This window comes from Budorcas taxicolor, chromosome 10, assembly GCF_023091745.1.
Source record: "Budorcas taxicolor isolate Tak-1 chromosome 10, Takin1.1, whole genome shotgun sequence".
NCBI lineage: Eukaryota > Metazoa > Chordata > Mammalia > Artiodactyla > Bovidae > Budorcas > Budorcas taxicolor.
The window spans coordinates 78,909,699-78,936,194 of NC_068919.1; the positions used below are offsets into that span (position 1 = coordinate 78,909,699).

Below are 26,496 nucleotides of genomic sequence, written 5' to 3' on the forward strand. Positions count from 1 at the left end.
CTGGGAACCCACATGTGGCTAAGTAGTCCTGCTGATTCTGCTGGGTGGTCCAGGGACCACACTCGGAGGACCTCTATAGGCGGGAGAGGTCCCCTTGCAGAGGGGGGTACTCACCCCTTCCTTTTCCTGTCATCCTAACCATCTCCAGAGACACTCAGGGAGGAGAAGGCATCGTCTCGATGACAGTCTCTCCCCACCCCAGGAAACAGAAGAGCCGCCTCACAGACGTGCACAGGCCTGTTCAGTGCAAGCATCTGGTAGGTATCCGGAAAGCCCAGCTGGGCGTTCGGTCACTCTAGTATTTGCTGAGCATCCCCTACCTGCCAAGTATATAGAGCTGAGCACCTGGGACATAGATGAGTTTGTCCCTGCCCTCCGGGGCCAGGTGTGCAGTGGGGAGAAAACACACAAGCCAAAAATGGTCCTGCTATGTATGTGGCAGATGATGTGCTAGAGGGATCAACGGTGTGTTCCAGGAGCCCAGAGGAGGGCAGGAACAGAAAGCGTGGCGGTCAGGGAGGCCTTCCTGCAGGAGATGTCTAAACTGAGTTTTTAAAAAATGAAAAAGAACAATACCAGATTTGCTTGAACTAAGAAATGTTGGAGGAAGAGGTAAGAAGGACATTCTAAAAGGCATTTAGAGTTCTGTAACAACCCAGAGGAGTGGAATGGGGCGGGAGATGGGAGGAAGGTTCAAGAGGGAGGGGACATATGTATTCATGTTGATGCTTGGCAGAAACCAACTCAATTCTGTAAAGCAATTACCCTTCAATTAAAAAAATACATTTAAAACTTAAAAAAATAAATAAGAGGCAGTTAGAGGAAAACATATGGCAGTTCCTGAAAAAATTCAACACAGAATTACCCTAGGATCCAACAGTTCCACTTCTGGGTACATACCCAAGAGAACTGGAAGCAGAGGCTTACACAGTGTCTGTGTATCCATGTTCTTTGCAGTATTACTCACAATACCCACAATGTGGAAACGACTCAAGCGTGAATGACAGATGACTGAAGAAACAAAATGTGGAACATATGTACACAGTGGAATATTGTCTGGTCTTAAAAAGGAAGGAGATTCTGGTACATGCTACTTTATGGAGGAACCATGAGCACCTTATGCTACATGAAGTCAGTCAGTCACAAAAGGACAAATACTACAGGACTGCACTAATATGAGAAACCTAGAGCAACCAAGTTCACAGAGATAGAATGTAGAATGGTGGTGGGCAGGGGCTGGGGGGAGAAGGAGATGGCAGGTTGGCATTTAATGACGGCATGGCATCTCGGTGTGGAATGATGAAAAAGTCTGGAGATGAGTATTGGTGATGACGGCTGCACAACAATGTGAATGTACTCAGTGCCTTTGTGCACATTTAAAAATGGCCCCAACAAACACACACACCCCCACTACCCCCACCTGCAGTGGAAATATTTTATAGCACTGAGGGGCAGAGAAGCCAGCCAGAGTTTGTGCAAAAGCACCAAAAACAGAGAGCAGGGAGACACACACGTGGGGAGGGCTGCATGTCTTCCTGTGGCAGAGAGTCTGAAGTCTGACACCTTTTTGGGAACAGTTGGTTGAAAACAAAGCAGGTGCTAGCTCATGAAGGATTCTGCTAGCTATGTTAAAGAATGTGAGCTGCAGGTACAAAGCCCCAGGGAGGCACTGAAAAGTTTCAAGCAGGGAACAGTGCAACCTTATTTGGGCTATTAGATGGACCCTCTGGCTATGTGTGAGTGATGGAGGCCAGTGAGAAGGGGGGAGCTGGGAGGAGGGGTCAAAGGCCTCTGGACATCATCTAGGTGAAAGCTGATGCAGGCACAGTATCTGCGTAGCAGAGGTCAAAGAAGGAGAACAGAAGAAGAAAACAGAATGAATGAAACTTAAATGCCAAAGGAAGAGCTGTCTAAGATTCCTGAACGAGGCTTAGAAGGACAAGATGGAGACTGCAGGAGGAGAGAGGTTTGCAAGGGCCAGGCGTGGTATGCAGTATTGAAGCCTGGGGCACAAACGGGTGGAAATGCCCACTGCGATTCAGGACTTAAGAGGAGGCTCCAAGGAGAAGGCTGGACTGACCCTAGTCTAGGACTCAGTGGCATCAGGAGAGAAGACAAAGTGAAGAAAGCAGCTAAGGTTGCCCAGTGCGTAAGCCAAGGCTAGAATCTCAAGGACCTCCAACCCTTAAGGGATGGTGGAGGAAAGGTATTTATAAGAAAGTAGAGATAGGCATTGGAGACAGAAGCTGTCCCTCCAGATATCTGGACATCTAAATCCCAAACAGGGGGCCAGATAAGGAACTAGGATCACCTTGATATAGGTGGACAGGCAGCAGAGGAGCCAGCGTTTGGAGACGGTCAGATGTGGTTGCTTTCCTGACCAAAGAATTCTAGCCTTGGAGAAGAGACCCCAGAGACCCACCTTCAGACCACTCTTTATGCAAATGAGGATGCTGAGGCAGAAAGGCGGTGACTTGTCCAAGGACACACAGACGGTCAGCAGCAGAGCGAAGCCCAAACTCAGTCTCGGGGTCCGAAATCACACGCCATCTCCCACTTTTTCAAAAGCTCCAAAGCTAGCCCCAACCAAAGATGGAGCAGAAGCAGAGGTGTCGGGGCAGCATTCCCAAAGGGGCAGAGGCCAGTGGGCAGTGTCTGATCCTAGGCCATGGTGACCCTGCCCGTCTGGCATCACCTTTGCCCTGGCACTGCCAAGACCAGGGGTCCAGCTCACCTGAGATGACCTCCAGCAGCAGCATCAGCTTCAGGCCATCCCGGAAGTCCTCCTCGATGTTCTCGATCTGTGTTCCTGCCTTCCGGAGGTGGGAGTTGCACCATGCTGTAAACGTCTGCAGGAAGGAAAGAAGAGCAAGTGGTCAGGCTCTCCCACAAGCCGCAAGGTCTCTGAGGCTCTCACGAGCCTCACTGTGTCCCTAGGACCTGGCTGCCTCATGTCATTTTCCCGGCTGTTTTGTGCAAGATGCCGAGTGGGCTGGTGTTGTCATCTTTGTTGGTTAAGACATCTGACAGGGTCAAAGAGGGCAAGAAAGAGCCCTCAGTAGAGCCCATGAAACCTCTCAGCATCATTTCCCCACACAATCTCCTTCACCTCATCGCAGGGCAATAGCTGAGGGGTCGCCCTGCAGGGCCAGCAGCACGGGTGGGCACAGTGGGATGGACAAAGCAGCATCCTCCTTTTAAAGTACACCCACCTGACCTTCTTCCAAAACCATTATCCCCACCTACATTTAGAAGTGGTATGATTCTGTTCTTGGCAATTTACCTCTTAGATTTTAAGCTTAGTATCGATCTTGACAGTTACAAGGTGGAGTATCCCAGAGGTAAAACATTAAGCCTCATTAACACCTTAGGGTAAATAAATTTATTAAATCCTTGCCCACTTGGCAGCTAGCTAATGAACAGCATTAATCAGGTTTACTGGGGACAGAATTCAGAGGAATAGTGTCTGGATAAGGAGAGAGAAAGGTAAGTACCCCATGGTATATGTGTGTATACTGGAGGTGGGAGGTGGAGGCACCTTAAACTGCAAAAGTATGAGCAAGAATTTTTAAAAGGGACTGTAAGGAGACTAAATGAAAGATCATCACCACTGTAATTTTCTAATCTGTGGGGAGAGAACAGCAACCTTGAAGCTTCTGTCTTAAGCAGATGACCAGGCAGGTCACCAACGAAGCTGTCCCAGGCCAAAAGCACCTCCCAGTGGCTCACTCAAGGAAGAGGGTGGCTCAACAAACACGAGAAATAAAAAGTGTGCGCTTCAGTTTCCCTCGCCCATCCAAACGAAACCCGGGCAAGTGCCTCTCCCCAGCTCACAAACAGAGAAGAGCTTTCCTGCTCTACATCCAAACTATTCTTTGGTGACTCAAGACTTCTCTGCACCAAATGGTACTCTCAGTTACACAGGGGCTCAAGAGCCACCATTCAGTCACCCCCAGCAGGGCCAGCCAGGTCTCTCCCCACCCACGCTGCCAAGTGGCAATGGTGAGAGTGAGCTATTCATCAAAACAGCAGCATCCACGCTGGAAATACTCCTCTTTGGAAAGATCACCAGACTCATGACCCCCACCACCACTTCCTCTTGCCCTGGGGAACTCCAAAGTGAAGTGGCGAAAATGGGCAGGAGGATGCCACACCAGTGAGGACTGGGGAGAACAGCTGAGCAGGTTTATAAGCAAGAGTTGAAGAGCCTGGAGCAAGAAGCGGAGACAGCAGTCACACGAGGAGGGGAAAGAAGGCTGTGTTACGACATTCCCCCAACATTGGGCCTCATTCCCTTATTGTTATTTATTTATTTATTTATGGCTCTGCTAGCTCTTTGCTGCTGTGCACGGGCTTTCTCTAGTTGAGATAAGCGGGGGCCACTCCCTAGTTGAGGGGTGTGGGCTTCTCACTGCCAGCTCCAGGGCACACAGGCTTCAGTAGTTGCAGGATGCGGCTCAGTAGTTGTGGCACATGGGCTTAGCTGCCTCGAGGCATGTGAGATCTTCTGAGACCAGGGATTGAACCCAGGTCTCCTGCACTGGCAGACGGATTCTTATCCACTGGATCACCAGGAAAGTCCAGGCCTCATTCTTAAATCATATTTCACTAGGCACTTAGCCACACAGGATACTCTTTTCTCTCCCTGCAAACACATCTCCACTCTATAGGCAAGCCCACTCCCATGATAGGCAAGAGGGATGTGTGGGCTGTCCCAAAGTTTGATGAACCTGACTCACAGACTGAAGGTGGGCAGGAGACGCACACTGACTCCTCAGCCTGGAGTGTCCTCTATATCAGGCTTGGCCAACTAACACTCTTCTTCTAAGACTGGGCTAAGGTCACCTCCTCCAGAAAGCCTTCCGGATAGCCACCCACCACATGGGGCGACGTGTCAGCCCCTGACACCCTGCATCTCCTCCATCACTGCTCTAATCCCCCTGCAAGGTGGCCGCTGGTCAGCTTCACACCTGGACAAGTGTTCACCCTAGAGTCTCAGCGCAGTCACAGATGCAGCGCTGAGCAAAATGACAAAAATCCTTGCCCTGTGCAACAGACACTCTGGTAGATGTAAAAATGAGACAACTGAGTGAGTGAAGGAGCAAGTGAGGAAGCAATACAAAGCGAGAGGGTCCAGGAAGATCCAGCCACACCTGAAGGGTATCAGGACAAGGGACTGGCAGCTCACTCAGGGACCCCCAGGAAGCCTCTGGCTCAGAGGAAAGAAGATGCAGCAGGACAGCAAAGAGTATCTATAGGACGTCCCTGGTGGTCCAGCGGCTAAGATTCCACACTCCCAATGCGGGGGGCCCAGGTTCAATTCCTGGTCAGGGAACTAGATCCCACATGCTGCAGTGAAGATCAAAGGTCCTGCAACTAAGACTTAGCACAGCAAATAAATAATTTTAATAAAGAAAAAAAAAACAAAGAGTATTCACTGGGTCCCCTTCCTCTCGTGCTGGCTCTGCACACCTAGCAGGGGATGAGAGGCTACTTAGTTTTTCTTTTCATTTTGCTGTAAATTTTTTGATGCAAAAAAACATTAAAGAATTTTTAAATCTTTGCAATAAGTATAATTTTGTTTGTGGTTCCTTGTTCTCTCCCAGATGCCATGTGTCCATATATGCACTTGGTGTCACCACACTCTACGTTGACGAGGGTGGGTCATTTACCACCATCTTGCATTTCCACAGTACCTTCCCCTCATCTCCCTCCCAGGCCCACCTTCAGCTTCTGCCTGGGGTTTTCTGCTGACTTGACAGGAAGTGGATCACCCCAGCAGCTCAGACAGAGTTTCAGGTCCAGTGGTGCCAGGGTCCTGGTGGGAATCGCCAGCACCCTCACAGTTAGGGAGACTGTGAAATCTCACTGTTTACCACCCAGTTGTGGAGAGGGGACGGGGTGAGAGGAAGGAGGAAGAGATAAAAAGATACCGCTTTTGCAAGAGGAAAAGTGCTGTTGAAAGCAGCCAGCCCCAGTTCCTGGAGAAGCCAGTCCTGGAGCTCTGGAGGCCCAGACTCCCTCCCACAAAGGCCTGCCTCTGAGGCCACGGGGGGGCCACACTTGGCTAAGACCCCAAGGCCCCGTCCTGATCCCAATAGAGTGACTGCCAGGAAGGGGCCTCTGAGCGCCTCCCCAACAAGCAGCACCCAGCTCGAAGCGCGGGCCACAGAGGAAACAAAAACTCAGTGATCAAAAACATGCACCTGGGGGGAACCAGATATGGTTTAGCACTCAGGTCCACTCTTTACCAGCCGTGTGAGCTGCAGACTCGCCTCCCAAACCTCAGGTCCCTCAGCCGCAAAACAGCGGTAGCATTGGCACTTTATAATTATCAGGCGGATTAACTGGAAGACATCTACAAAGTGTTTGCCACTTAGAACATGCTCAATAAATGATCAGAGGAAGGAGAAAATTAGCACTTCCAGAACCTCCCTGGGGACAGGCCTCAGAGGACTCAGCCCTGTGTGCTCCCAGCCCACACCCTCCTCCCTCCTCCAGCCACCCAGCTAGATCCTGGGTTCCATCCGTGCAAGTAATGCTCCATGTCCCCAAGATGACACCTTGTATCTGAGGACTCTTTTATTGAACTGGCCCTGATGTGTTATGGGAAGAGGGCTAAAAGTGCGCTGTTGGGGCAGAAAGCCTATGACTTTGACCGTGGCCTTGTGGATCCCCATCAGAGGAGGCTGACAGGGCCCCAGGAGAGGAAACAACAGAGTCAGGAGTGAGGTCCTCCCTGTGTACCACACAGACACCCTCCTCTGGCATGGGCAGGCCCTGGTCCTGAAGCCCCAGCTCTCAAATTATGACTGAGGGAGGCACCTGCCCCTGGGCAGGAGGAAAAGCCACCAGCCACAGGGGACACCCATGCTAGAGACCCTGGCCCCACGGCCTCCAGCCCAGATGTCCCGGCGTGGCAGGCAGGGCTGCCCCAGTAGGGTTACAATCCATCCTGACTTCAAATAAAGGCAGATGGCATCTTGCTGCCTCACTCCCAACCAGCCCCTGCCCCATCCGAGGTTCCCCTTGCTCCAAGAGTTCTGTCAGGGGGTCCGTGCTTTGTCTTGGACAAAGGAGATAGGAGCTGATAGACTTTACCAGGACCTGCTTTGCTGTATAATGAGATCGTGTGTGCAGACAGCTCAGGTCTTAGGGAAAGGGCCTGGGCTCCATGCTGGAAGGGCAGCCAGAGCTACAGTGGGGCTCACTCCCTTCTCATCCTTCACCCACCTCCAGCCCCACTGCACAGCCTCAGAGGACGTTGGACAGGAAGGGAGGGGCTGGCAGAGGACCCCTGCTCAGCTTCTCACTGACCTGGAAGCACCTGCCCACATGTAATCTGGCATGAAGGTGATTTTAGGAGACAAAGAGGGTAACAATCCAGCACTGTAGTTCAAGGCTGCAAACGCCCTGGCCCGGCTCCAACAGGGGTGCGGGAGTATGGGACGCAGGAGCTGAGTCAAGGCCCACGGAGATGATGGGGAGAAGCAACTCTGTCTACATTCTCTGCTGGCTCTCTCTGCTTTCACACGAGATCTTCTAAGGGCTTTCCATTACATCTTTAACAAGTATCCTGTCCATATATCTCCTTTTTTTTTGCAGCAGTGGGGATGGGGTGGGGCCAAGTCATGTGGCTAGTGGGATTTTAGTTCCTCGATTAGGGATCAAACCCAGGCCCCTGGCAATGAAAGCACCGAGTCCTAACCACTGGATTGCCCGGATAGTCCCTATATTTTCTTAAAATAAGGCAAATGGCTTTCGAGAACATGCTTTCCCTACTTCCCAGCTCAGATGTACTCAGTTCAGTTCAGTTCAGTCGCTCAGTCATGTCCAATTCTTTGCGACCCCATGAATCACAGCACGCCAGGCCTCCCTGTCCATCACCAACTCCCGGAGTTCACTCAGATTCACGTCCATCAAGTCGGTGATGCCATCCAGCCATCTCATCCTCCGTCATCCCCTTTTCCTCCTGCCCCCAATCCCTCCCAGCAGATGCACTAGCATGTGACTTTAGCCCCACAGGCCTTTTTCAGCCTCAGTTTTCACATCTGTAAATGGGGGATAATAGCATCTACCAGATAGGACTGCAACAAAGGTTAAACAATACAGTGTATCTTACCACAAAAAAAAAAAAAAAGGAAAAGCTAATATTAACATACTAAGTTGTTAATTTTTATTAATTATAACATAATATTAATACTAATGTGGTTTGAAATATATTAAGTATGCACGTAGTAGTCACTACCATCATTACTGACTAAATTTTAGATTCTAAAAGGTGTCTGAATAATCACACCCAGCTGGGGTCTGGGGTACAGAGGATTACCCCATAAGCATGAGTCAGGGGCTGAGCTTTTGAAGTCAAGTGGTATTTAGGGTCGTGACCTTGGTGGGAGGAGGGAAACACAAGATGCTGAGCACAGGAAGGTCACAGGACTTGCTTAAGCTCCACAGAGAGAACCCCTGGAGGGACTCTGCTCTTTCACTGCTGAGGGCATGGGTTCAATCTCTGGCTGGGAAACTAAGATCCCATAAGCCACACAGTGCAGCCAAAAAAAATTTTATTTTTTAATTGAAAATAAAAATCACTTCACAGAGCAGGAATCCAAAAGACTGGAAGGATTCTATTACTCTGAAGAAGACAAGGTAAACCCGAGCTCATCCATTTCTAGCCAGGTGATAACCTCAGGCAAGTGACTCAAGGTGTCTCTGCCTCAAGGCGCTTGTCTGTAAAATGGAGTAATGACAGCACGGGGTTGGTGGAGAATTTCCTGGGACAATCCTCTTAAAACACTGAAAAGAAGGTCTGGAACACAGAGGCTGCTCCGTAATTACCTCTCGTTACTGTTACCACAATAATTAGAGATAATTATTACAAGTTCATGCTATTCAACACATGTCATCAAAGAACGTTAGAGCTGGGAGAAATGCTTGGCACATCAGAGCCAAACCCTCACTTTACAACTGGGACACGTGGACCAGAGAGGGTGAGTGATTTTTCCTAAGCCACACAGCTGGGGTATGTTCACAACCTGGCCTCCTGACTCCCAGCCCCACATACTTTCTGCTCCACCACGACAATGGGGATTTCAGGTGCAGGTGTGGCTGGGGTGCTGGAAGGGAACAGCAGAGCCAAGGGCAGACAGGCGAACTCAATCTGTGGCAAGTCATGGGAAACTGGTCACTGTGAAGCGAAAATACCACCCAGAGAGACTCCGGTCAGCACTGGCAGAGAGTGTCTTGAGTTGATGGACCATTAGTAGAGCTGGCGTAGGGTTGGCTGCCTCTCTGGGGGTAGCATGATGGAGAGAGGAAAGGGGAGTCCCGAGGCAGGCAGCTGCTTGTCCAGAGATGGAAGAATATTCTGGATGGTGAGCAGACCAGAAACATGTCTTTGAGAAGAACTCTGGGAACTGGGGCTCCCTGACCAGGAAGAGAGAAGAGTGGACTCAGGGGCTCATTCAAATATTTGAAAGACCCTCCTATGGACAAGCAAATTAACATGTTGGGTACAGCCCTGGGCAGAACTAGGCAGGCAGGAATGGTAAGGAACATGAGTTCTACAGCAAGACTGATCTAGTTCTAATCCCACCTCTGACCCTGAGTAACCCTGGGCTGCTGCTGCTGCTAAGTCACCTCAGTCGTATCCAACTCTGTGTGACCCCATAGACGGCAGCCCACTAGGCTCCTCCATCCCTGGGATTCTCCAGGCATGAAAACTGGAGTGGGTTGCTATTTCCTTCTCCAGTGTATGAAGGTGAGAAGTGAAAGTGAAGTCACTGGGCAAATGACTTTAATTCTCCAACCCTCAATCTCCACATCTGTAAAATGGGTATAATAATAGAATACACTTGGAAGGGTGCTGTGGATCAGTGCGGCAACATGCAGCAAGTGCTAAGCACAATCACACCCACACATAAGGCTGGATAAATGGGAGCTACTGTTACTGGGATGAAGGACAGGAAGACTAGAGTTCAATGTAATAAAAGACAGACCAAGTGCTGGGTGTGTCACCCAACAAAGGCATGTGCTTGGTGAAGGTGCTGAGCCAAGCACCCCCTCAGGCTGAGCTAAGTAGGTCCCTTATTAATACTGATTCTTCAAAAGTGCAAAGCAGCCCTTGAAACGTTGGTTCAGAGATGTCTGAAGAGTTCAGCTGGACCAAGGATCACACGCTTCAATGTCTGAGTGGAGTTTCTCAAGCTCAAGACCGTTGATATTTCGCATGGGCTACTACTTTGTTTAGGGTTTAGGGCCTGTCCCATACATCACGGGATGTAGAGCAGCATTCCTGGACCTTCCCACTACATGCATGTAACATCCCTCACCTCAATTTGCACCAAAAACACTCCCTGGCTGGGAATCTAGTCTAGAGGAAACGGACACATATGCCATCAATAATAATAACAGCAGCATCTAACATCTGTTGAGCACTCCCTCTATGCTGGATCCCCTTCTGCAGGCTTTAGCCCTTTTAACTCAATCTTCATGACAACATGATGAGGCAGACGCTATTACTCTCCCCATTTTACAGATGAGGAGACTAAAGCACAGGAGGTTTAATTAAAGCACAGTAAGGCAAGCGTAAGAAAAGTGGGACTGGTGAGACCTCGCCTCCTCCATGTGTACGCAAGGATTTTCCTTGAAACAAAGGCCCTCTTGGGCTCTCCGGTGGGTTTCTACTCAGGAAAACAGCATGGGAACCGAGGACTGGTTGCAAGCTGGTAAGTGGCGATCAGAGCACAGCTTCAGGACCAGGGCAGGCGTGGAGGAGACAGGAGGCTTCTCTCCTTGGCTCCACGAGGGAGCATGGGTCCTCAGGTGGCAGACCTCGAGTGAAGATGAGCCAGAAATCTGGACTTGGAGATTTTTTAACACTAGGACAATATAAAAGTAAGATATTCCACAGCCCCCTGAAAAGATACAGGCAGGCTTAATCTGAATGAAGACTGACAGGGTCCCTGGTTCCACTGTGGGAAAACGTGAAACCTTTCTAAGTCTCCTAACAACAGAGTTACCACACGGGAACGTGTGCGTTAACACATGCACTCAGCAGACAGCTGCGCCCAGCAGGGTCAACATTCCTCGCAGACCACTGCCAGCATCAGCCATCTGGGAATCTGGAATCAGAAGCTCAAGGTCCATCCTGTGAGAGGCCACAGGGGCTCTTCTCATTTGGGCTTGATCAGGGACCCACACCTGTCACCAGGGACAACAATGGATGTTCCCCACACATTCATGTACACACACTACCATGCTGTGTGAACTCAAACCAAGGTACCAATCTTCATTTATCACATCTGCAAAAGGAACTTTCTGCTAATTCCCATTAAAGGGTAGGTACAGTGGCAAAGCCACAACACGTCACAGTGGGCAGGCTGATGCGGGGCACATCTCTGGTGGCAGGCACCTCGCCAAGGGAGGCTAAAATGGGCAAGACTCTGAGCCCAAAGCTGGGACTCAAGAAAGAGGAGGGCCGTGGGTACAAAAACATCCTTGCCAGCATTACTTAAGAGGAAAAAAATTAGAGATAGCCCCAAATTCTATTAATAAAATATTAGTTAAGTAAATTATGGTTCATCCACTTAATGGAACATTTAGATGGCCAAAATGATGGGTTCTGAAACTATATATTACGGGAAAAGGCTGACATGTAATTAACAAAAAAGTAGGATACAAAACTGTATGCACCACAGGCTTAAAACTATGTGCGATCACATGAATGAGAGAAAATGATGGAAACAAAATCCCAGCGCCAGCAGAGCTCGTGTTCCTGTAGCCGAATTGCCGACGCCTTTTCTTTTTCCTTGCCCATCCGTCTGCAAATGTGGTTGGCAGCCCCCATCTCCTCCCTGGCCTTCTGCCTGCCGGCACTCACTCCCCTCAGGCCAGGCCATCCACTCCTGGCTGACCTGTCCACTGATCCTGCAGCAGGGTAAACAAGATACACCCCCCCCTCCCGCAGCCAATTGAGACTGGCTCAGCAAGTGGGAGACAGCAGTACCACCTCACTTGCCGCCAGGCCCCAGACTCACGTGCTGACCACATCTCTCCCAGGCATATCCTCCCGCTCCCCTGGGATCCCAACACTCGACACTAGCCCCCGGTTCACTCCGGGGAGTTACTATTCCAGGCACAGAGGTTAGGAAACCTGCGCTCTGCCCTGGTTCAGCCAGGCATGAGTGTGGCCTGGTATAAGTCACCCCAACCCTTTCTACCTATGTAACCTCAAAAGCATCCCTCAGACCCTGCAGGTTGGAGCCCAGCAGCTTGTCTCATCGTAACACGCAAGCGTAAAAACCACAACCAAGGAGAGCACGCCAGACATCTTCTGTTCCCGTGTAATACGGCTGATCACAATGGATGGGCTCTGCTCCTTGTCAGAGAGGCCAATACAGTCAAGTTCATGGGGGCAGTTTCATCTCAGTGACTCAATGCATGATCAGCGTTTCGGCCTACCCCTCACAACAAGACACCTGTTATTATTTCACTGGATAGTCCCTAAAAGCTTCATGCCAGAATATCCCTGGAAGGACACACAAGGGCCTGGCCCAGCAGCTGCCTCCAGGGAAGGGAGGCAGGAGGCTCCTGACAGGGGAGGGCGTGGCGTTTGCTTTTCACAGAATACTCTTTTGTTTCTTCTGAATTTTATACCATGTGCAGTCATCTGTCTGTTTTTTTATAACTATGCAAATATAAGAAAAGCCTGTCTGGAAGTGTGTACATTTATCTGGTAAATCAGACCTCTGGGATGGGACAGAGGGAACTTCCGGTTTCTCTAGGAGGACTTGGAATGGCAGTGGAGTGGGGTCAGTGTTCCTGAATGATCAAAGAGAAAACACACACTTCCAAATAAAAAAAGAATTGATAAAGGAAAAATTGTCCCACCTATTTACAAGAATTAGTAAGAACAAAATATAGAGAAAGGGTTGTGAAAAACTCTAATGTGCCTTATCAGTGTAAAATATTATAAGGAAAGTCATAATTAGGGACCAGGACATGAAGATAAAGCAGCAATCACACCCACATGTCCACCTCAACAGTCAGACAGCAAACTGTCAGGAAATTAAGAGGAAAAACCCCTGGCCCAGCTGCCCAGAAAAGCCCAAACAAGCTTCTAAACCTCTTGAAGGTGGTACAGGACTTCCCATACAAGCTGGCTTCTCATTGAATGGTTTTCTCCTCCCTGGAGGAGGGCACCAGGACCCTGGTCCAGGCTCTAGGGCTCATCACCTGAGATATCAGTTCAGCAGCCTCCCAACCTGCTGCACCCCTCTGGGCGGGGGCCTTGCCAGGGCTGCCTGGCAGAGCCCACCTCCTCTGCCACTCCTGGCCGCCACGTTCAAGCACCAGGCCAGGGCACCTTGAGAACTCAGGGCGGAGGTCTCTGCAGCATCTGCTGGCCCTGGGGGAGGTCACTAGGGACCAGCCAGAGAGTTCTCACTCCCTCTGACCCCCACACATGGCCAGTCTGGCCAGGGCATGGGCACTGGGTGGGCTGTCCAAGCAAAGGCCTGCCAGCGGTGATCTCAATGCCCAGGGTTCTGGTAACGTAAACAGGAGTATCTGGTTAACTTATCAAGGGCTGGCCGCCAGCCTTTCAAAGCAAGCTGTCAGCTGCTTCACTCACAGATGAAAAGCAGAGTCCCCAAGAACATCTCCACCCAGCTCTGTTTGCTCTCCACCCACCTGGGAGTGGTGCTGAACCGTGGGGTGGTTTCCTCTGCTCTGAGAGAGCACCTCCCCACCCGCTTTCCCCCCAAGTCAGGTGAATGCTGGGGAACCGGAAATTCAGAAGCAGGTGGCTGGAGGCTCCCAACGGAGCTGGGCTCTGTAACTGGACTGAGCCGGGTCTCCACCTACACCTTTCATTAGCTGTGTCTCTCTGGACAAAATTCTCAGTCCCAGCCTCAAGATGCCCATCTGTAAGATGGGGCTAACAAGACCTATGACAGCCTAGCACGGCATGAAAAAGGACCACATTAGATCTCCTGTACTTAAAGACAGTCTGGTGCTCTGTTCAGAGCAGACGCTTTAAGAAATGTTAAACCAGCCGACCTTTGTCCCTCGGTGGCTGTGTGGCTTTAATGAACCGGGCGTGGCCTCAGTTGCTTTGTCTGACAAATGGGGATACAGAACATCACGATGTGCAGGGCTGTTGACAGGTGAGGTCCATGGAGGCGGGACAGCCAGGCGTGAGGACAGGACAGGAGCCCCTTCAGTGTCTGCTCCCTGCTGCTCTCGCTTCCCATTCCCTTTCTATTTGATCCAAGTTAATCATTCACAGAGCTCTACAAGGTAGGAAGAAAGAGGTCTGTAATCTCTCTCCTGCTAATGAGGAAACCCCAAGACCAGCCTCTGGCCAGGGTGAGGAGAACAGGAGGTGGAGGAGCAGGGGCCCGTGTTTCTGGCTTATGTCCACCTGCAGCCCATTCGGGGAGACATCACCAGAAGACTGGAGGGTGGCCGAGGCCAAGGCACAGGGGGCCAAATGGCTCATCCTAGGAGGTGATGTGACCTAATAACCGTGTCCTGGTTGGAGAGAGGAGAGCTCCCAGCCCCTTTCCCGCCGAGGCCCCTGAAGACAGCCCAGGGCCTTCCTGCAGGTGCTGGCTGAACCTGGGGCTGCTGAGAGATTTCAGGGCCATTTTCAGTCAGGTGGTGTGTGATCCCAGTGAAGCAATAAGGGCTTCCCTTCCAGCTCCTGGCCAACGAGTGTCAGCGGCCCCCACCATCCACAGCTGGCCTCTCCCAGGAAGAAAGAGCCTCAGCAACGGTCCAGCCATCACATCAGCAGGCTCTGTCACTACGGGCTCTGAGATCCTGCACTCGCGGAGCCTCAGTCTCCACATTAGTAAGACAAAGACCAAAAAAAAGAGTTCATTCCGTGCAGCTGTTCTAAAAGAGGGTCGTGTGAGCTAACACAGAAGGCTTAGCCCAGTGTCTGACGCAGACTAAGTGCTCTCTGTATCTACAAGAGGCAGACCTACAGTAGTGGTAGCTTCGGGCTGGGGGTCAGTGACAGCTAAGGGGGGTGGCTTTCTTTTGGAGGTGATGAAAATGAGACTGCAGTAATGGTTGCGCATATCTGAATATGCTAAAAAAATTACATTGTACATTTTAAATGGGTGAATTGTATGGTATGTGAATTATATATATCAATAAAACTTTTTTTTTAATGAAAATATTCCAAGACCCCACTAAGTCTTTTAAAAACCCATTTGGCCCGCTGGCAAGGAACCAGTCTCAAAGGCAGGCCCCAGACCCCCGCCCTCTCTAGGCACTGAAGTAACTGAGACCAAGATTCCAAGAGGGGAGGCCTGGGCTCATCTTGGGCCCATGTGTAGCACTTGGGCCAGTCCTGAGCTGTGGGCTTTAGCCCCCACTGGTCTTGTTGCTTCCCCAGAGAGTGGTGACTCCAAAGAGCAGGTCACACTCCAGGACACCCGCTTAGCCATGAAAGGCCTGTTGGCTCTTCCTGGGCATACTTCACACCAGTTGGGGAGCCCAAGTCGAGAACAGCCTGCTCCCCCCTGCCAAGCCAAGGGTGGGCCTGCCTGTGACACCTCCCCCATGTCTGGACTCTGAGTCTGGCCCTTGTGGGTCTGACAGCACACAGGCCACGTGGGCTGCAACTCACAGGAATGGCCTGCACATTCCTTCCCCAAAGAAGGAAAAGCCATTCACATGTGAGGTCATTTGGTTTTCCTGGCACGAGGCTGAGAGCCACGGGCCACTCAATTCCATAGAGAACTTCCCCACATGACAAGGCTCAAGCCCTGCCTAGTATTCATAAAATATGGGAATCTGTGGTCGGGCCACCTCAAGTATCTAACCTGACTCCTCTGTGTGGTTGAGCTGTGTCTCAACTGTACAGCCTGAAGCCTTGATGGTCGCATCCATGAAATGGGAATAATCAATCCTAGGGTTGTGATAAGAATTAAAGAGCACAGTACTGGACTGATGGTGGGGGCTCAAAAAGTAAAGTACAGTACAGTTAGCGACCCCTCTCTCACCAGGGTCATTTCTAATGAGTGTGCTAGCTTTGCTGAATGGGAACAAAGATTCTGCCCCGGCTCCAAGCCCCTCAAGGGGGAGCCTCTGGAGAGGCCAAACCACTTATTACAAATTTGCAGGAAAGAAAGAGACACTGCTTGGATCAAGAAGTTTCCCAAGTCTCTTCTCTGTGTCCCTGAATAACCCGCTGGACTGGAGCTTCTGTTCTGGCCTGTCCCACAGTCCACCCCTGGGACCCCTGCCCTCTCAAGGCATCTCCTTTAGCACAGGGTCAGGAACTATGATCTCCAGAAGCTTGGAGCTGGAGGCAGTGGGGGCATCAGCCCTGCCCAATGCTTTCAGGGACTGGGGAGGGGTTCCTAAAGACCCCAGACCCAATAGAGATAGCCACTGCACCTCTTCTCAGTTCAGTTCAGTCCAGTCCCTCAGTCATGTCCAACTCTTTGCAACCCCATGAACTGCAGCACGCCAGGCCTCCCTGTCCATCACCAACTCCCAGAGTTCACTCAGACTCACATCCATCGAGTCAGTGATGCCATCCAGCACCTCTCTGGTGAGCAGGAAACCCCCGAAGAGAGGCCAAGGCCCAAAGTCTGAGCCTTGGCCCAATGACACAAGAGCAGGGCAGCAAACAAATAAACGGAAAAACGTGGAGCAGAGTAGCTCCACGGGGTGGTTCTCAAACTTGAACATGCATTAGAATCACCTGGAGGGCTCGCTAGACCAGATTTATGGATCCCTCCAGACTTCTGCTTCCATAGTTAATGGACAGGTGGAGAAACTGCATTTCCCACAACAATCCACCTGGTGCTGATGCTGCTGGCCTGGAGACCACACTAGGGACCACGGGCTTCATGCTTAAGAGAATGCGTTTGGGGGCAGAAGACTTGGATTTGACCTGGTTCTGCCATTTACTAACACTGAGACCTGAGCAAATCCTGGCCCTTTTTGAGCCTCAGTCTTTCTCCCTAGGCTGTTAAGGGGTTTCCATGAGCTAACATTTGCAAACTCACTCAGTCGTGTCCGTCTCTTTGCGACCCTATAGACTGTTGCCCACCAGGCTCCTCTGTCCACGGGATTCTCCAGGCAAGAATACTGGAGTGAGCTGCCATGCCCTCCCTCCAGGGGATCTTCCCAACCCAGGGACTGAACCCGTATCTCTTGCGCCTCCTACACTGGCAGGCAGGTTCTTTACCACTGTGCACTTGGGAAGCCCTTGCAAAAAGCCTAGCACGTGACAAGTTGTTAATAATATCTAGAGTTCCCTATTTAAATACAAGAAATAAAATACAGATGCTCACAGAAAGGAGTGAGATAATAGAAAATGCTCAGGGTCCATGGAATTGCCTGTGTGTTCTAGATGGTCACCTGGACCATCCTAGGGTTACAGAGGTTGCCCGGGTGCCTGAGTCTGGGCCAGCATGCACCAGCCAGCCCTGTGCCCCAGTAATCCCTGGCCCCGGGCTCCTTGACCCAGTCAAGGTCATATGATCAGTAAGACGACCTCAGCCCAGAACCCACACCAATGCTACGATGCCACCCACACCTCCCTCCCAAGGGACCGCCACATGCCCTCACACCGAATGCAAGTAGAAACACAGCCTCCTGGGAGAAAGTTCAAAGCTCCGGGGAACCCGGAGCCTTCAGGATACCAGAGATGCCCTAAGCAGAAAGCAGGGGGCAGGGGGCACAAGCTGAGAACCCAGCAGCTGCTCAAGCATTGCAAGCCACAAGGAACCACGCCAGTGATGTGCACTCTGGGTAGGGGTGGGGAGGATGAAGCATGAACAGACTGTCTATAAACTGCCACTCCCCGGGGAGTCGGAGCTTTCTGCAATCACTCCATACCGAAGAGGAAGTTTCTGGTTCCAGGAACACTGAATGGAGGAAGGGAACAGAAGGCTTGGCACTTTAAGAATTCCTCCTCAGTTGCATATAAAACAATACGCCCTTTACCCCCAAGAGACTGGCAAACAATTAGAGAGGTGATTATCCCAAATACCACTGTGGTTGAGGAATCCAGGAGCCCTCGTGCCTGGCTGCAAGGGTGGGCTGTGCAGCCATGCTGGAGAGCAAGCCACTGCTACATTATGCGGTGCAGCACGCACCTGCCCAACAATCCACCCCGGAAATCTCTCATAGAAATTCTCACGCAGTGAACGCTGGGGTCCTTGGGAGAACAGGCATCATTCTGTCATCTGTGTTGGAAGGGGAGGGGTGGGGGACCAACGGCATGACCATCGCAGGGAGATTTTAGGGTAAAACATGATATGTTTTATGCAGTGGCCTTGCATGGATGGACCTGCAAGTGGGCCATGAGTCGGGGGAGCCTAATGAAGTCAATCTCTTCACCCAATGTCCAGGAAAATAAAGTTTCTTCTCCCAAAATACAGACACAGCACATTATAAAGCAGTGCGCACATGCATGCATGAAAAGTCACTTCAGTCGTGTCCGACTCCTTGCGACCCCATGGACTGTAGCCCACCAGGCTCCTCTGTCCACGGGATCCTCCAGGCAAGAATTACTGGAGTGGGTTGCCATGCCCTCCTCCAGGGGATCTTCCGGACCCAGGGATCAAATTTGCACCTCTTATGTCTCTTGCACTGGCAAGAGAGCTCTTTACCACTAGTACCACCTGGGAAGACCCTCCATAAAGCAGCAGAGAAACCCTCAAACCCCTTTATTAAGAAATCATGGGCAACTTTTGGGCTGTGAAAAACGCCACCCAGGCCCAGGCGGACGTAGCCCAAAGCCATCTCCACCCTCCCGGTCTCCACCAAGACCTAGCTGTGACCCAGCACGTGGGCAGCCCAGCACAGCAGGCTTGCTAGCCAGGTGGCTGGCCAACACCTCAGCGGGGTCAGCCCGGCTCAAGGGACAGGGTGGCAGGGGGATCAGGAATGGGGAGGGGAGACTGAGGAACCGAAATGTCTGTGGAAACTTCCACATCTCTGGAAGGATGGAAAGAGCAGCCGTAGGCAGATCTGGCCAGGCCCTCCCAACCGACTGCTGGGAGGAGGCGGGACCACGGCTACCGTCCGTGGGTGAGTGTGTGCACAGCCTCCAGGGGGCTGGGAGATCCACACCCACTGTGTCTCCCCGCTTCGGACTTCAGCTCAGAAAGTGTGCAGGGCATGAGAGAGGCAGCCTCCCCCAAACCTTGTTCCAGAGGAAAGGACAGCATTGAGTCCTCAAATTCAAGGAGGGGATAATGGAGGCAAAGTGGACCTCTGGGAGCCCCTAGAGGAGGGGAGGAGAGAGGGAATAAGGCCTCGGAGTTGCTCAAAGATGTAGACTATTATCACCACTCAGTGAGGCACGCGCTATCTCAGCAAACCTACTCAACAACCCTGCGCTGGGGGAGCAAAGCGAGGGTCAGCGGCATTCAACAACCCTCCCTGTCACACAGCTAGTGAGAGGCAGAGCTGAGATCTGAACTGGGCTCCGTAGGATGCCAGTGCCTGAGCCTTTTCCATTCTGCGGGGGACTGAGGCCCTTCCAGGTTCTCCGCTCAGGCTGGAGAACAATGAGGCCTCGGCCAGCACCAGACTCAGGTCTGCCGAGAACCGCACGAGCATGTACACGGCTGACCCCACGCAGTCCCTGGGCCCGTCCCAGGGAGGGCAGCCCAGGACCCTGGATGAGAATCACACCAGCGCTCACATCCAGCCACGAGAGAAGGTCCTGGATCTCGTGGCTCCCTAGAGAGGCAGAATGGGCCGGGCAGCTCTTTCTCCTAGGTCTCAGTTTTGAGGAGGTGGGAAAAGGGTTTGAACTCTTGTCTCTTTTGGCTTCCTGAACACAAAGCCCATTGAGAAAGGCCATGAATAATTATAGGGGCAGCCAAGTCAGGGGATGTGTATGCCAGGGTGTGGGCAACCGGCTTGTTTAGGCTTGGATTGGCCCAATGTCAGCAGCCTCCCTCAAGGCAGGCCCTTGCAGATGTTCCTGAACCATCCAGGCCCCAGGCTCCCTCTGCCAGTCAGCTGGAGCCAGGTTCATTCATTCATCCACCCATTCACTCACTCATTCAATAAATTCTTACTGAGCATGATCAGGGGTCCCATTATGGACGAAGTAAAGACATAGTCCCTAAATCAAGATGACTCTGGTCTAAGAAGGATGACAAATGTTAATCAAAGACTCATATAAATGAATATATATTTGCAAACCGAGCTTCCATGCATAGAGAAAAAGTTATGGAAGATATGAGGCTAAAATGAGCCCCTAAGTCCAGGGGCTCCCCAGTGGCTCAGCAGTAAAGAATCCACCTGCAATGCAGGAGACAGGGGTTCGATCCCTGGGTCAGGAAGATCTCCTGGAGGAGGAAATGGCAACCCACTCCAGTATTCTGGCCTGGGAAATGCCATGGACAGGGGAGCCTGGTAGGCTACAGTCCATGGGGTCTCAAGAGTCAGACAAGACTGAGCAACTAAACAACAATAACCTGGTCCAGCGTGTGTGTGTGTGTGTGTGTGTGTGTGTCTATTTGTCTGTGTGTGTGTGTATTTGTCTGTGTGTGTGTGTGTCTATTTGTCTGTGTGTGTGTGTCTATTTGTCTGTGTGTCTCTGACCACTGCTCTGAGGAAGTAAGTGCATTTTTAGAGCTGAGGAATTTTAATTAGGTGAAGAGACTGCAAATGTGGAGGGGGACCATAAAGTTTATCAGCAAAACCAGGGCACTTGAAAACAAAGGGAGGGGCTGTTAATAATTACATCCAGACAACAGGTGCAAACCAAGATGCACGGCACCCATTGCACGTGTGGGGTCAGGGGTGGCCAGGACGGTGGTATCGCCCAAGCAGGGGAAAGAAAATATCAGAGGCCCCGGGGGAAGGGACGAAGGCTGCTGAAGCCACTGGGAAATGGACACTCGGGCTGATGCAGGAAGAGAGGGGCAGGGAGCTAGAAGCCGGCAGACCACAGGAGCATGGAGCTCCCCGGGACACTGGATGGTGTCTCCTGAGAACAAGGGAGAGGTTTTATTTGATTTCAGCTGAGGGTTGAAGGGTAGGGTAAGATGGGTGTGCAGGAATCAGGTGCTAGTTTATACATACTTACACTTACGTTTTAGAAAGAGACACCTAATCACAGTGTGAAGAACAGATCAGAGGAGGACCAGAATGGCAGGAGAGACCAATCAGGAGACCGTGGCAAGAGAGGTCCCAGCAAGAGGCAAAGGTGACTTAGACCAGGGTGGTGGTGGCAGGGACAGAGAAGTGGGTGGGTGTGAGAGATACTCAGGGAGAGAGGGAGGGAGGGAAGGAGGGCTCAGAGGTCACACCAAGGTTTTGGATCCAACCCAACAGAGGAAGGCGGAATGGGAGAAGGTGCCAGACATCCACAGAACTCACCACAGTTACAGAAGGCCCACCATCCGCAGCCTGACAATCTAACCTGAAGTCAGCACAGAGGACTTCAGAGAGCAGGCTGCCCTCCGCAGCCCACCGCCCCACAGCCCCAAGTGCTCTGCCAGCCCTCAATACTGACACCCTATGAGGCTGGTGCTGTCATTCATCCCATTCTACAGAGGAGAAAACTGAGACAGAGATGCTCACAAGGTCACATCGAACAGCCAGTCGGAGGAGTGCAGAGCTCATGCTTCTAACCCAGGCTCGCTCAGCGTGGCCCTCCTCCCTCCTGCTCCTCCCGCGGGCCCAGCAGCACGTCACATGCACCAGCCTGGGCAGGGCTCCTCCTCTCTCACTGCCCACAGCCCACCTCACTGCAGCCCAATCGGATCACCCTTAGTGGTGGGTCCAGGCAGAGGTAGCTCCTGAAGCCCCCCGTCCAGGTAGAGGTAACCCTCCTGTCCAGTCAGGGTGGCCCATCTCACCCTGGAACACCTTAAATGAGCAATTCCAATGCCTCCCGCCACCCCCTCTTCCCCAAACCTCTCCACCAACACAAGGAGAAAAATCAACCCGAAATCATCATTAGGAGCCTCTCGGGGGAAACTGGAAGGGGACCTGATACACAGAGGACCCAAATCAGTTTCTCTTTCATGGATACCAGGCCAACCTCAGGAATAAGGACGAAGGGAGGCCGTGGGCCCCCGCATCTGCCATGGCCAGCTGCCCTTGGCCAAGTCCATTCGCCTCTCCCGCACACTCTGACTTCTCCATCTGAGCAGGGGAGCCAGCCCTGCCTGTGCTTCTAGAAGGCTTTAGCCCTACCTGCCCAGGACTCTGCCAATGGCCCTGGGAAGGTCCCACTTTGGGCCAAGTAAAGACACAGCCCCTAATCAAGGAGACTTTGGTCTAAGAAGGATGACAAATGTTAATCAAAGACTCATGTAAATAAATATATATCTGCAAACTGAACTTCAGTGCCTACACAAAAATTTATGGAAGATAAGAGGCTAAAATGGGCCCCTAAGTCCAGGCACCCCCCTGGTGGCTCAGCAGTAAAGAATGCAGGAGACACAGGTTTGATCCCTAGGCCCAGAAGAACTCCTGGAGAAGGAAATGGCAACCCACTCCAGTATTCTGGCCTGGGAAATGCCATGGGACAGGGGAGCCTGGCAGGCTACAGTCCATGGGGTCGCAAGTCAGACACGACTGAGCAACTGAACAACAACAACTTGATCCGGGGGTGTGTGTGTGTGTGTGTGTGTGTGTGTGTGTGTGAGTGTGTGTGTGTGTGTGTGTGTGTGTGTGTGTGTGTGTGTGTGTGTGTGTGTGTGTCCCCAAACTCCTCACACCTGCTGACTCCCAGCGGCCCTGGGACAAAGCTCACCTGGGCCCGGGTTTTCAGAAGGCACACCTGGGGAAGTGCCCTAGTGTGCCTGCCACCTGTTCCCATGCTGGCCTCTGCAGGCTTCCCACAAGGGGGTCAGATGGGCGTCATGGGTCTCCCTCTGCCACCACTGCGGCCTTGCTACTCACCTCCTTCCAGTTCCCCCATTTTTCTCCATCCCCCACCTTTTCCATGCTTTACTGGAATGTTTGCAGGCACAATGGACACACAGCCCCGGGAGATCTGAGTTCTGATTCTGGTTCCACTACCAGGGAACCAGGCGTCTGTTCAGACCACCACCACCTCTGACCCTTCCACTCCACCCACCATCTCACCTGTAAAGCCCCCCTCACCTTACATGGGGCCATACTGCCTCAGACCTGCCCCAGAGGGCTCTTGTGAAGAACAAGGGATACAGCCCCTGGGAAAGCAATCTGAGGGAGGTGAGGTTTCCCAAGTTGGCCGAATCATACAATATGATGAAAATACAGACCCCCACCCCAACAACTGCCATTCTGGATCAGGAATTCTGGGGTAAGAATCGGTATTTTAACAAGTAACAAGTACTCGAGGTAAATCCTAGAATCAGACATGTTGGGGCAACTCTGGGCTCTGAAAACACACCGGGAGTCTTTATCACCTTGCCTTCTGGGCAGAGAAGGGAAAGAAGAGTTTGTGTAAGTGCTCCTTGGCTCCGGGCACACTTACAAAATAACATCCCTGCTTAGGGAGCCCACTAGCTGCAGGATGCCATCATCTCATTTAGTCCTGGCAGTGATCCTGCAAGAGGGATCACCTTCTTTCTACAGATGAGGAAACCGAGGCTCAGAAGGAGGACCTGTTGGAGGTCATGGCTAGTAAGACAGCAGTTTCCCTCCAGCCCAGAACTGGCAGCTCCAAAGGCTGTTCTCAGTACCCAGAAACCTCTGCAGGATGGACTCTCCTGCAGGGAGGGGCAGAAAGGAGCCAGCAGCCCCAAGCTGGACTCGCTCTCCTGTTCCCTCCCCAGAGCCTGGACATGACCTGTGCACAAGTGGTCCTAAGCATCCTATCCTGCAGGAGAAAGGTGCACTCTACTGCATGGAGACAGAGGCTGCTGCCTCCTATGCCCACATGTGAGGGAGACAGGATCCTAGAGCCTGCAACCTACAAAGGTAGGTGGCTTCAGTCATGTCCGACTCTTTGTGGCCCCATGGAACAGAGCCTGCCAGGCTCCTGTGTCCATGGGATTCTCCAGGTAAGAATACTGGAGTGGATTGCCATGCCCTCCTCCAGAGGATCTTCCCGACCCAGGGATCCAACCTGCACCTCTTACATCGCCTGCATTGGCAGGCGGGTTCTTTACCACCAGCGCCACCTTGGAAGTCCACAAAGGTAGATAGGACCCATGTTAGAAACAGTCGGGACAGGGGCCAGTCAGCCTAGGGCAGGGGCACTTCTGAGCCAGACCTCCTGGTGCTGGAGAGAACGGCTCCCAGAAGGTCTAACAGGATAGGGTGCCATGATCAGAAAACATAACATCTGGAATGAAGCCCAAGGTACCCTGGACGACTCCTTTCCCCCAACACACAATCACCACTCAGCAAGCAGCAACCAGCTGCATAGAGAGCTTCACACAACTCTGGACTCCCTGGAGAGGAAGTAATTTCCTCCTGCACAGGAAACTGCTGCCACCCAGCCAGACGGCATCACACAGCTTCTTGCTCCTCTCCCAGCCTCTCCAGGGACCAGACAACTGAGAAGCAAAGGAAAGCATCATGGCCCTCCTAAAACCTCGCCTTCCCCCAGGCTCCTCACCCAGACCCGGCAGCGGGTGACTTTTCTCCCACTTAGAGGGCACAGTAATGACACGGCCGACATTTAGTGACACTCACTAAGCACTTTGTCCTGATCATCACATTCACTCTTTACAACAAGTTTTAAGAGGGAGATTTTGATCCCTGTTTTAGAGATAGAAAAATTGAGACTCTGGAAGATAAATTAACCCAGCTGGCAAAAAGCAGGCCCCAAACCCCAAACCAGGCATTTCCCAACCAGATCTCAAACTCTCTTTACTTTCTCTTTCCTCTCACTGAATATCTCTAAGTACAGGGTCCTAGACCAGTGACTGCCACAACAACAGAGACAGCCCAGCTCCGGGAGCCATGGCCAAGCGGATAGGTAACTACACGCCCCACCAGTGACACACGGACTGAGCATCAGGAAATGATAACGCAGATCCTGGCCAGGGGCCAGTACACGGCACGTGGTGGAGGCCCACTCCAGACAGCAAGCAGAACCCAGTTCACTCTGCAGGGTGAGCATGTCTGGGGGCCCAACTCGACACAGTGGTGGACCGCGAGTAGAGCAGCAAGCCAGAGGGGAGAGCTCACTCTGTTAGCAAGAAATAGACCTTTTCTCCACAGGAATTTAGGAAATGTGCCATTAGTCTCTGGAACTCCCTGGAAGACAAGGGATCACACAGCAACCTCCTAGGAGAGAAACAGCCTGGGGCAGGAAGAACTGGGCGGGGGGAAAGCCAGTGGGGAAAATGGAGCCAGTTGGCTCTGGGGTTCCTGTTCCACTCCAGGGTGCCCAGCAGACTGCACCCCGCTTCACCAGATTTACAGAGAAGAGGGATGGGGATCTGGCCACCAAAGGCCCTCCTCCATCAGGAGATCTGGAGCTTCGCACTAGCTCTGCAGCTCCAGGTCTCCCCAGAGCTGTGCTGTGGCCAGCCTTGGACACGGAAGGTGTCCCAGCTGGCCTGCCCACCCACCTCGGCTGCCGCTACCACGGCAGGCCCAGCCAGCCAGGGACCCGGCCCTGGGGGAAGAGCAAGGGGATGTGGGGTAGGGCCCAGGGCACTGTGCTGAACTAACACCCCTGCCATGGAGGCTCAAAGTGCCTGAGAGCTGCAAACAGTTAACTATCAATACATAAAATATTGCAATTCCATTTCTGGGTATAGACAGAAAAGAACTGAAAGCAAGGACCTGAACAGGTATTTGCACACCCACGTTCCTAGCAGCATTATTCACAATAATCAAAAGGTGGAATGACCCAAATATCCATCAACAAATGCACAGGTAAACAAAATGCGGCGCACACATGCGATGGAATATCAGTCAGCCTTTAAGAGGAAGGAAATGCTGATACACCACAGCGGGGATGGACATTAAGGACACTATGCGGAGTGAAAAAAGCCAGGCGTGAAAGGACAAATGCTGCTGGATTCCACTTTAATGAGGTTCCTAAGGCAGGCAAGTTCACAGAGAAGAACGAATGGTGGTGGCCAGGGGCCGGGGGAGGACTTAAGGGAAGCTGCTGTTCCATGGGTGCAGAGTTTCAGGTTTATGAGATGGTGGGGATGGCAGCATGACATTGCGAATGTAGCTATTGCCACTGAAATGCCCACTTTAAAAATGGTCCAAATGGTAAATTTAAGTTATGTATATTTACAATTAAGTAAATATATATATACACATATATATAAATTAAATATGAAATATTGTGTGTGGCATACAAGAATAACCATGTTACCTGTGGGGAATTGTTTATTGTTTTGTTTTTACAATGAGCACGTCATACTTTCATAATAAAACCAACAAAGACATTTAGACTAATAAGGCAAATAGATTTCAAATTGCAACCCACGATGGGATTGAAGAACTCCCGGTTCTTAGATTGGCACAAAGATGCCGCCTGACTCCTCCTCCGGCTACCACCACCAGCCTGGCCTGCAGCGGACCATGAGA

The 26,496-nt window shown here is 51.7% G+C and overlaps 1 protein-coding gene and 1 non-coding gene across 5 annotated transcripts in view; one reads left to right on the plus strand and one right to left on the minus strand.

Annotated features, from left to right (window-relative positions):
- Nucleotides 1–26,496, minus strand: part of ACTN1 (actinin alpha 1) — a 97,963-nt gene that overhangs the window by 41,582 nt on the left and 29,885 nt on the right. For all 4 annotated transcript variants that reach the window (XM_052646158.1, XM_052646155.1, XM_052646157.1 and 1 more), the window contains exon 2: nt 2,735–2,849. In XM_052646158.1, the coding sequence (XP_052502118.1) occupies nt 2,735–2,849 (115 nt within the window). The remainder of the gene's footprint in view (nt 1–2,734; nt 2,850–26,496) is intronic.
- Nucleotides 5,263–5,335, plus strand: TRNAG-CCC (transfer RNA glycine (anticodon CCC)). Its single transcript has one exon. It is a non-coding gene; the product is annotated as a tRNA-Gly (tRNA).